Source organism: Pseudochaenichthys georgianus, chromosome 16 (assembly GCF_902827115.2).
Source record: "Pseudochaenichthys georgianus chromosome 16, fPseGeo1.2, whole genome shotgun sequence".
NCBI classification, from domain to species: Eukaryota; Metazoa; Chordata; class Actinopteri; order Perciformes; family Channichthyidae; genus Pseudochaenichthys; species Pseudochaenichthys georgianus.
Genome location: NC_047518.2, coordinates 18,907,605 through 18,919,942, shown reverse-complemented (window position 1 = coordinate 18,919,942; position 12,338 = coordinate 18,907,605). Strand labels below are relative to the sequence as shown.

The window sequence follows — 12,338 nt, the reverse complement described above, 5'->3', positions numbered from 1 at the left end:
GCACCTTTCAATGTCAAAAGACATAAAGGTCAATGGAGTGGGCTGAACTGGATGCAACTGACAATAGATATGGCAGGTGGAGGATTAAAACAAGTGTGGAGGGCTGTTTCCAAATAATAAACGCGAGTACACTTGACCACTCAACCTTTTCACCTAAACTGCGTTAACTAGGCTGAAGGATTTAAATATTCAAAACATCATCCGTCGTAGAAATCCCATAACACATCAAATAGCTTAAAAGATTTACAGGAAAAGGGAATCAATAGTTATTTATTGATTCATATTTAATACTGTGCATATATCACCAAGTATGTTTTTATTGTTCTAAAAAAAAAAATGTCTGCACACTACACGACTTTGCTGCACGGCTAAACGAGTGCTCTGGAGAAACCGCAGTGGCCAACACACGTTCTCTCTTCTCTAGTCACCTCACAACGCACATCTTTCCCACCTGCAGTGCATATACATTGTGTACATTCACTAATGATCCAGTGTTTAAGCCATTCAGATTTATCATTTGAGTTCCAATCATAAGGCATGTCAATTTGTGTCTAACAAATTCATTGTGAATACATTTTGTTACAAACTTCCATGTTCAGTTAATTTCCCAAAGTGTGGGGGGATCACTGATTGTTGAGCTGATTTTGGTATGATGTTAAAGTAACACGTCTGATTGCAGTGAGCTTATAGATAGCGCGGTGACACTGCTGCTGCATGATGCATATGCAGGGAAGAATCCAGAGGGAAGCAATGTTCTGGGACCTCCTCACCCACTGGTTCCTCCATATCTGTGTCTCTCTGCGGTTTGATGCAGTGATTCATCAACATTCATGAGGTGCATTGCACTGACCGTGGTTGAAGGTGGGCATGTAGAGGCGGAATATGAGGCTGATCCACATGCCCACTAGGACTGTAATTTATAAAGGGAACCTTGCCAGCAGGTGTGCATGCACAATGTTTATAAATCAGATTATTTTTGGCTGTGGTGTACACTCAGTACACTTAGTACACTTAGTATGGACCCTACGCACTGCTACAAATGACAGTTCCCTTGATTTGAGCTCTTACTCTTTTATAAGTGTGCAATGTCCAGCAGAGATGCATATAATAATGATATGTTCAGGTACTTATGTTACATGGATGGCATTTACAGAAAATTGCTATGACCGCAGGCAGTATTTGAATGTTTATATAAGTAGATAGACTGAAATTAGATGTATAGTAAGGAATGGATTCGAGCATGTCAGGGAATTCATTCATTTTGAAGTTGTCCAGAATCACTGCAGTTTATTGTCTCAGTCACTGCATGTAACTCGTGTGGACATTATGTATGCCTCTGAAGCAACTAAAGCTCAGTGTGGAACTTTATTTGGGAAGCAAACCGATATATTGCCTTTGAGAAGACGCCAGTTTCTTTTTAAACTACGGCATACTGTCTGCCTTAGGAGAGCAGTTTTGGAGGATGTTGTAGTGAGTGTGGGTATACAGGATTTCTATAACGGGCCTCAACGGACTGCAACAATGACCCAAAGGGAAACCATTTTAAACAGATGGTTTATTGTCTGGTTCTGTGCCAATCTCTGTTGCCTTTTACTTCCCCTTGTACTGAGCTTTCATTTGAAGCTAAAAACTGGAGAAAATAAATGGGTGGTTTGAACCAACGACACACTGGAAATAAGATACAAACATAAAACCAGCTACAGGACACAATAGAGGATTCTGTCATTAAGACCAAATACTTAAGAATCCAAAAGCTTCTGAGCAGTAGACTAGAACATCACTAAATAGATAAAAAACAAAACAGAAATACTTAATGGTTTGTTCCAAAGGGAAGCAACATGGCTTAATCACACAAACACAAATGTTTGCCAACAGGCAGTCAGTAGAACCATATGCAGGCAAGCTTGCAAATATGAAAAGCAACAGGAAAAGTAAAAAGGGAGTTTGACTGGAGCTGGGTTTACACAACGCATCAGGGAATGCACTTTACAAGGGCAGCAGTGGCAAAGAGGAAAGGGCTGACTGTGAGAGACATGGCACTGAAGTGATTCTCAGCAGGAGGAAGCCGTGGGGGGGGTTAGCGCAGAAAGGAAAGAGCCCACGGAGAGACACAGTTACACAGAGCTTCCAGGAAAGAGGAGGGTGTTTTGGAAGTGAAGCGCTGACGTGACTGAAGTTGGGTATGATGCTTGTGGACTTACACAGCTGACAGTGAGGACAGACTTAGTGACGACAATGTTTTTTCATGCAGTTGTACACTGGCTGTTAGTGTGAGTGGGAACTGATCTTTACTCAAAGCCATGTTGTTGTGCCTCTGTTTCGTCCCCATCCTCCCATTTCATCATGGAAATTATTGAGTTGGCTTCTCCACTTTTCCCACAGCTGCACTTTTTTACTGCCTCCATGTACTTTACTGAAAGAAAACGAGTGACAATAGGTCTCCCATAGCTGCCCGTTATTAAAAATGTGTAGGTAAGCGGTAAATAACAAGATAGCAGAAAAACAAATATGTGGAGGAGACAGACAATGCAGTAACTTAAAATCCATCTAACCTTAGAGAGACTAATAACAAGGAGGAACATTACTCTGACATTAAAAGAGACAAATGGAAAGTGCCTAAGATGTAAATAACAGTCGGGAAATTAGTCACAAAGGACTGTTATTAAATATCTGCAGAGGAGCTCCATGTATTACCTGCAAATGAGCAACATTTAGACTATGTTTTGAATGGGGGACTTAGTAAATCAGTCATTCCATTGGGGACAGCTAAACTTCTTCAATTTTAGATAACGGTACATTTTCAGAATGCTGCTTTGCAAATATGCTCCTAAGTGAATACCAAACTGAGACTTGGTTGTATTAGTCCCTAAATGGAAAATGATGTGGGTCCTCTGGCTGGTGGCAACTAGAGGACTTTAAAAACGACCACTGGGGAATACCATCTAGAAATCTACAGAAGCAGTTTCAAAGACTGAACATTTCAAGAAATCCAGAGTAATCAAAAACAATCCAGTGACTCACTAACCTAACACTATCTCTTTGTCCAACTGTGCCACCCAGCCCAGCTGTCGCTCTTACTTATTACAGCTCTGTGCAGCTGCTGCAGGTGGTGGCTGATGGACACACAGAAACAAACTGACAAGCCGTCTCTCCTCATACCTGTGTACTCCAAGTGGTAGCCAGCGGCGGACACACTGATGTCGGACTGGAAGGTCAAGTACAGATTGTTGGACGTGCTGTTCAGCAGTTGGGGAATAGTTGTACCTTTACACCACAAAATACAGATGACAGTTCAAATTCAGATTCATCACCTTCAAAAACACAGTAAGACAGTAGTAATTATGCTGCAGTTTTGTGAAATAATTCTCTATTATTTCACCAGAGGTCAATTCTGGTAGACATAAAACCGTCTTTCAGCAGCAGCCATTTAACCTACATAACCTCGCTAAATGAGTGATGCAGAGTTCATTAGCAGGTACAAATCAAGTGAAAGGATGCCTCACATAATAAAATGAATCACAGACAATCACATGGAAAATAAAACAACACAGTCCATTCCAAAGAAAATCTAAATGCAATGCATTTTGGATAATCTGTAATTCATGTCGGGCCTTGTGGGTTGACCAGATCAAATAATTACAAAAGTCTAAATGGTGAATATTGTTACATGAAGGAACAATGATCGTTCAACTACATGGATAACACATGCTGTCTGATTTACACACTTTAAGGTGTTAACATGTCCTAACAATTGTTTTGGATCACCAAAATGTTACAGAAGTATTATAATTCCGATAGTAACATTTGCCAAGCAGTATTCTGGGATCTATCTATATACTCTAGGCGTAGGACTTATATATAATTCATAATCACACTCATCAGTTTGGCCCCATTTAAAATGCCTTAGCTTTTCACATTGCACGCTGTCCCTCACAGTGGGAGCTGTAATGTGGAGTTATTAGAATATGTAAAGAGTTTTTCTCCAAAATGAGATATCCACCATTTGAATCCTGGTCTCATGAAGCTGAGATATAGAGGCAGAAGTGATTATGCTTCACCAGTCTCTCTGACACGAAGATCCGGCATCTAAATTGATGTGACGCCCTGTTTCTAGTAGGTTAACAGGTGGCAAGAGCACCATTTTCATTAGCACGAGCCCTGAGGCAACACTGCATTTGTAAAACGTCTGGCTATGCAGGGGAGACATTATGAAGATCTCCAATTCAAGATTCAGACAGGAGTATTGTGTGAAGGGAGAGGGACATTTTTTATTCCTTGACTTCTTTAACTGGTTTTTAGACAGCATTCTTAAAGGACATGCCAAATGTCATCAGATCAATCACCACAAATTCAAGAGGAAGACGACACCTACATTTCAGTTGGATCAGTTTTACCTGAGTAGCTACCAAGCCTTCGAGCATTGCCATCCACCCCGTCAAAAAAATCCAGCGAATCCCAGTTATGTTCTGTGGCGAAGGTCACAACTTGAATCTGAAAGACAAAATATACTGTAATTCAAACGCAGAAGAATACATACATAATATAAATAAAAAGCTGGATAGCTGCTTTTTTTTTTTCTTTTAAAAATCTAAAAAAGTCAGACGATGGATACAAAAATAAATAATCTAAAACAAAACCTATTTTAAACTCTTATCACACGTTATTCTGCATGTGGTCCCTCTTACTTGGATGCCGGCTCCCTCTGGAACAGAGATCTTCCAGGCACAGTTCAGATAGTTGGCGTACGGCTCAGGGTATCCAGGAGAGAGGATAGTGCCTCTGCGCTCACTTAACACCCCGCCACAAGGAACTACACATAGGTATAATGGATAAAGAAAGAGAGAAAGTCAGTTCAGGGTGAAGTCTGCACACAGGAGTCATCATAAAAATCATCATGCCACCTGCTAATACATGGCTTTTAAATTAGCGCCTGTAAAATGCCCTTATAAAAATATAATTACCGGGAGTTTTGAGAAAGGTTCTACTTGGTAAAAAATGTAAAACAACTTCATTTTTGTTTTAAAACCAGATCCTCTTCCACATGACATTATTGTTATTTAATACCTCAGTGGAGGTTTGCATGGAAGCACACTCGCCTCTCGCTCTGTGCAGACATAAACAGTTCAACCCTGATGTTATTTTATCTCTCGCAAGCCACACAAATCATATCTTTCAATTGTGAAAGCTATTCCTCTCAAAGCGCACCTTGTTTCCACACGTAACATATTTATCACACCTCTTGGCTCTCAGATGATGTTGAATTGGAGTCAGTGGCCAGGCTGTGCTGACATTTTCAGGCACTGTGATATATTTGAGCAGGGTAGAATTCAAAATGAAAAAATGGCCATAACAGTAACAATTTCTTCATTGCTCTTCCGACAGTGCCAATTGGCCTTGTATCCGAGCAGCTACTTTCCTCAGTGTTTTTTCCATTAGGGATTGTGGGAACCCAGTCTTGCAAACCCACGTTCTTAGGATTATTGCACAAATGACACCTATAGAAATGTATTTCTAAAACAAACAACCATTAGTAGCTGGTGACATTTTGCTCAGCAACATCTTTTACAGTATCACTAGAAGAGATCTCTTATCTAGTGTTTTCTCTGGTCTTTCTTGTTGTTGCTTTGCTTCAATCAGCAGATAGAATGTGTTTGTCAGACATATGTTAAGCCATCATATGTATTTCTACAATAATGACCAATACTGTATACTATAAAAGGTGTGGTATTTAACCATTTCCAAGCATAGGTACTAAAATGCTTCCACCTCCCACTCCTAATGCAGGTCAAGTGCTATTCAGATTGAACTGCAGGTTAAAGAATCCACCTAGCATTCGCTGTAATAGTTTCCCTTTAGAAACCTGAGCAAAGCTGTTAAAAAAGGTTGAATTAGGTCCTTCAATTGTTCACAGAGTAGTACAATATGTTCTAACAATGACAAACCAGTTGCTTTTTGTCAAGGACAAGGGTTTCCATTACACTACATGTCACTTGTTAGACGCTTTTATCCAAAGCGACTTACATACTCAATACTGTGGGCAATCCCCACAGGAGCAATTTGGGGTGAAGTGTCTTGCCCAGTGTTACGTGCCAGGCAGGCTGTACTTGTGTGGTTTTCCTTCCCTCCTGTGTTTCTCTCTTCTCCCTGTCTTCTGCACAGCTAATCAGCAGCTGATCGGTATCTGCCTGTGCACCTGAGTCTGATGGCTGATTGGATCCTCTCACCCTCAGCTGGCCTATCAGCAGCCAGGGCCGACCATAAAGGAGGCTCCCAGGAAGTCATCTCTCTCTCACCCTGGGCCTGTTGCTGATGAGGAGCCTGCAATTGACTGCCTTGAGTAGAAAGTCATTCTAATTTGTTTGTTCTAACCTTTGTTAATGTGTGTGTGTTGAGAGGTGGGGGAGTTAGGTAAGTCTGGGGTACCCTGTACATTTCTCATCACGTAAGTAACTAATGTTAAGACACACTAGGTTAGCGGATTGTTGCCACCCCTGTATTCTGTTTTTCCAGCTCTGAGTAGTTTAGTTAGTGACGGTTTTTGTTTGAGTTTTGGTTTCAAAGGATAGATGTAGAGATAGGCCTGGTTTTGTTATGCTTGTTTCTTTTGTTTGGCACAATCTCCTTTGACTCCTCCTCCTCCCACGAAGAGTATTTCTGTTCAATTTATGTTCAGTTAGGGCTTAAGAAATAAACCTTTTGTCAACCTTTACTCTGACTCCCTCATAATTATTGGTTGTTGTGTGTTACTGTCTCCAGGTCCCCTAGACCTTAATGGGGACGTAACACCCAGGGACACAAGATCCCCTGATCCGAACACCAGCGCACTAGTCCACACGTTTACCCTGAACATTTCAATGATAATCATTCTTTTCAATTTCATCGGCAAATGGGATAGTTTCGATGTCAAAGACCATAGGAGTCACAGAAAATGAGAGCAAAAGTAAATGTGCTACAGGAAAACGTGACTGTCGGACAAGGTAGGGACAAATAAAAACGTGTTCAGCAATCAGCTTCCGACAATGTCAAACTCATCAATATTTGACAGGTTATATCTCCATGATAGAATTGTTTCAAAGTGACTACACTGTTCTTTTTGCTCCAAGTGACACATTAGAGAAGATGACTTTGTACTGTGCCTCACAGCAATCACACAGCAGAGCAATCACACTTTCCTATAAGCATGGCCACAGTGTGATGTCATCTTCAGCTAATGCATGTCAAATGTAGAGTATTCAGTATTGATCTACTCGTGCATAGAGACCAATGAGAACAGCATGTTTAATTGTTTTGAATTCAGCTCTCCAAATGAGACATGAAGGTCAATGCCAATGAATATCTAGAGCAGGGGTTCCCAAACTTTTCAGACCGCGACCCCCAAAATAACAGTGCCAGAGACTGGCGACCAGTGTCAACGGGGGGGGTTAATTAATTAAAATGTTCCGCACTCTCGCGGGAATATCTCCGCATTGGAACGAGCATAAGTTTCACTTCACTTTCGATTGCATGATATAGCCCAGCGCAACACCTTCGTCAAACATGTTGCCACTTGTTTGTACCATTTTCAGGCGATTTGTAGGCCTAATCTATTCTAGAAAAACGATGTGTTTTTTAGGATTTCAAGAAGCATATAGAACAAACAATGGATGTATTTTATGAACATTTATCCATGCTGAAAGTAGATTTAGATGTGTTAGAGATTATTATCTAATATATATGCATCCAATGAAGCATTGCATGAAATCTGTTGATGATCAGAGGCTTGTTGGGGCTGCATAAAGTTTTTTTATTTTTGTTTTGTAGGCAGACCGTGCAGGCCTCAGAGAGTTAAACTTGGGCCTGCGACCATAGTTTTACTGTATTTTGTTTTGAAAATCCACAGCGGAGGTTTGTGTCGTACTATGCGGTGTATTTTGCATATCTCTCTGTAGCCAACGATCTGTGAGTCTGTTGGCTCGGACATAGACTCTGTCTACATTTCATAAGAGGTGTAAAACCTGAGAGCATTTTAAATCGCTTGAATTGTTCTAGCGTGAGAACAGGATCTTGACAACAGGAAACAGACTCATTCCACAGAGAGACTCAAGCCTCATCCCAATACCCCTCCTCGACTCCTCCTTTCCCTCACTCGCTTCCCTTCCTTGCGTCTTAGCTCCGATGCGAGCGAGACACACGAGGAGGTGACGCGAGGACAGAGAAGTCCTCAGGTATTAATTGGGATGTCCTCGTTCACTCAAACGTCACTTTCAAACGACGTCTGTTAATGATGACATGTGCAAAGCTGTATCCCCTCTCATCGGGCTTAACTGAATAACCCCTTAGAACCGGCCCATTTCTGGTTAAATATTTATTTAAATGAATGAATCTTTCTCTTGTTAGTCAAGGAATTCAATGTATGATGGTTGGTCCTGCTTTTGTGTTCCGTTTTGGTGTAAAATGTAGCCTACATTTAAATAAAAAATATAATTATAGTAATGTGAAAGCCTTTTAGAAATGAATTGCACATAATAATTCCCACGGAGCTGTGAGCACTTATACATTTATGTGACGCTTTTCCACTCATCTTCCAGTTGTGGGTTTTCCTCTGTTGAAATGGACCAGCTGTGAAGGTGGGGGCGGGGCTTTTATACGTTAGTAGTGAAAACACTTCCACGTAGTCTGCTCGCGTGTATCCTCCCTTTCGTCTCCTCCCGCACACCTCCTCCCGCACACCTCCTCCCTCATCCCTCCTCGACTCCTCCGTGTGCATTTCAGCTATTGGGACGTCCTTCAAAATGGCGTGTCTTGATCGATTTCCGGGTCAAGTCCCGGAGGAGGGGAAGAGAGGAGTCGAGGAGGGGTATTGGGATGAGGCTTCAGTATTTTAGTATCATGTAACAGCTCCTTCGAGTCCCCTGAGCTGTCAGTTAATGTAATTGGTCGAGCAAGATTAGAAATCATGACACTCATAAAAGCGTGGAATGCTCCACACCCATCTCAATCTGCGGCAGGCTCATATGTCAGAGTTACTGCAGGTAGACAAGCGTGGGGAGTACACACATTAGGAGACACTATTTAACACCATCTGATAGGCAGAAACTTTTAATTAGAAGTGTTTTAATCAAGAAATCAAAAACGGATCGGCACATTGTGTGTGTACGACATAAGTGTTTTACATCACATGCACTTTTTATATGCAATATGTTAGGTATATATTCTTAATGGCTTGCAATACTTGTTTGGTTTTGGGAACCATGCATCTTACAAATGGTATATATACAAGATTAAACTCATATGCCAAATATGCAGTCAAAAACTGTCTTTTGTCAATCTTATTATATTATTACATTACATTACATTACATTGCATTTAGCTGACGCTTTTATCCAAAGCGACTTACAATAAGTACATTCGACCAGGAAGACACAACCTTGAGGAAAACAGAATCATATAAGAACATCAGGTTTCAAAGAGCCAATCGTTTCAAGTGCTGCTCAACTGGCTTTAGATACGCCAGTCCTTTATTAGTATATAAGTGCTCTGTTAGCAGTTCTTTGTTAGTCATTCTATCGCTCGAAGTGGAGTCGAAAGAGATGAGTTTTCAGTCTGCGCCGGAAGGTGTGTAAGCTTTCTGCGGTCCTGATTTCAATGGGGAGCTCATTCCACCATTTTGGAGCCAGGATAGCAAACCCACGTGCTTTTGCTGATGGGAACTTGGGTCCCCCTCGCAGCGAGGGTGCAGCGAGTCATTTGGCTGATGCAGAGCGAAGTGCACGTGCTGGGGTATACGGTTTAACCATTTCCTGGATGTAGGAAGGGCCAGATCCATTCGCAGCATGGTACGCAAGTACCAGTGTCTTGAAGTGGATTCTAGCAGTTACCGGAAGCCAGTGGAGGGAGCGGAGGAGCGGCGTGGTGTGGGAAAATTTTGGAAGGTTGAAGACCAGACGAGCCGCTGCATTCTGGATGAGCTGCAGAGGTTGGATGGCACATGCAGGTAGACCAGCCAGGAGGGAGTTGCAGTAGTCTAGGCGTGAGGTGACGAGAGCCTGGACCAGAACCTGCGTCGATTTCTGGGTCAGCTGTGGGCGTATCTTCCTGATGTTGAAAAGCGTGTATCTGCAGCAGCGGGTTGTAGCAGCGATGTTTGCAGTAAACGACAGGTTGTTATCTAGGATAACACCCAGATTCCTTGCAGTCTGAGTCGGGGAAACAACAGAGGGGCCGATGTTGATAGTTAGGTCAAGAGTGGGACAATCTTTTCCCGGAAGGAAAAGCACTTCAGTTTTGTCAAGGTTGAGCTTGAGATGATGAGCAGACATCCACTGAGAGATGTCAGCTAGACAAGCAGAGATGCGTGCGACGACCGGGGTCTCTGAGCGGGGAAAGGACAGAATTAATTGGGTGTCGTCAGCGTAGCAGTGGTATGAAAAACCATGCGGGCTAATGACAGATCCGAGCGAGTTTGTGTACAGGGAGAAGAGGAGAGGACCAAGAACAGAGCCCTGAGGGACCCCTGTAGTTAATTGACAAGGGTCGGACTCAGACCCTCTCCAAGTAACCCTGTAGGTGCGGTCTTTGAGGTATGAGGTGAGGAGGGAAAGTGCAGAGCCTGAAACTCCAAGTTCTTGGAGAGTGCGAAGGAGGATCTGATGACCGTATTATCTTGTTTACGGTATATCAATGTTTCCCGTTATCTTACCTCTTTCTTAATTATAAGCTGTAGAGTTTAACAGTTTATTCTAAATGCAAACTTAAAGCTTTATTTGAATCATTAAGCATCAAAGCAAACATCCCTGCCAAATGTTCAAAATGAGTTTTCTTCAAGGCAGACAAGCAAGACCTTTGACAAAGTCAACTATCCCAAGATAGTTTAGGACGTCTCATTTCAATTTAATGTGGAGAAAATGTGACTGCTCCCTTTCTCAGGGTAAAAGTATGTTTTGGTTAGTTCTTAAAAAATGACCAATATCAGCCAGTATGTCAAACCTATTATGGATAAGTGAGCGAAATGGTTATGATAAGGTAAACATTTTTTTTTAGAGAGATGGGTGGTGGAAAGTTTATTTTTTATTATTTTAAATCCAATTTGTTGTTCTAGAATTTGTATTGCTTACTTCCTTAATAAAATAAACATGAGTGCTATAAATACACTTTTCACACTGGCAAGCATTTCCACTTTTATTACAGAAGCTAAAACTCCGAAAAGCATCATGACCTAAAGACACGTTGCTACAAAGAGGCACTCTAGCCTGGCCTTAACACACACCCCCAGACTGAGACACTTTAATTGGTCTTTGGAGGCCATTTCAAAACAAGAATCAACTGTTTAAAATAAGCCCAGTGTGAGCTGTTTACGTGTTGCCACCTTCGGAAAAGTGTTTAAGCCAACAGAGAATTCAATTATGTGGGCACACTCGGCATGAATCATGACTATCTGTGCAGTCGTGATTTTCTGTAGTGATTTAGTTTGTGTAACATTCAGCTACTTTGCACTCATCAATACTCATCTGCTGTATCAGTATTTACCATTAAATTGCTTTAAGTGTAGCCTGTAAAAGATCCTTATTCTTTTCCATCATCTGTTGGTGACATATGCAGATGTTTAAAGAGTTTCCATCCTACACCTGAAACTGAAAAAATAAGAAATCACCTACTTTAATTTAATATTCAGAACTCACTGTAACTAATCATACTCCACCGGGAAAGAAACAGAACATCAATTTATTAAAAATCAACTTTCTTCGTTAAGATTTAACAGAGGCCACACAAACATAATGCATCCATTCAGGCGCAGCTAATTAAATCACAATAGAGCTTTGTGCTAACCTTTGTGCTAAAACCTTAGCGCACTAGCCTTGTATTTGTGAAATCGATAGCGAAACAAGTGTCGCCTGAGGATCCGGGTCAATCAGAGCTGGAGAAAGAGCTGAAAAGATATCTTCTATAACACAGGTGCCTCATAGGAGAACAGTGTCTGATGCCCCTTTCACACCAGCGCCTTTTCAGCTCCGGCTCGGAGCTAGAGCCTGAAAAGCGCCGGGTTTTCCAGTTCACACCGGAGCTACGCCGGCTCTTAGCTCCGGAATCCGCTTAATTTCCAGCTCCAAAAAATTGTCGGTCCAGAGGCAAGAGCTTTGGAGCTAAGAGGTGACGTCGCTTACGTCTCTCTTACGTCGAGGCGTGCAGGAAACTAAACCCACCTCCCCTGAACATGGGTCGACTGTTATGCCTGCCTACAAGCAGTAGTGCCTATAAACACACTTTATAAAGTCAGGCAACACTAACCAGGCTTCGTGTGATTCTGTTTATTTGTGCCTTACTTTGACCATCCGTTCACAGTTATCGATCATTGTGGAGAG

At 41.8% G+C, this 12,338-nt stretch overlaps 1 protein-coding gene across 1 annotated transcript in view; it reads right to left on the bottom strand.

Moving 5' to 3' along the window:
• LOC117461335 (CUB and sushi domain-containing protein 3-like) overlaps positions 1–12,338 on the bottom strand; it is a 262,738-nt gene that overhangs the window by 100,111 nt on the left and 150,289 nt on the right. Inside the window, 3 exon segments of the mRNA XM_034103156.2 lie at positions 3,160–3,264; positions 4,395–4,491; positions 4,686–4,810. Of these exon segments, the coding sequence (XP_033959047.2) occupies positions 3,160–3,264; positions 4,395–4,491; positions 4,686–4,810 (327 nt within the window).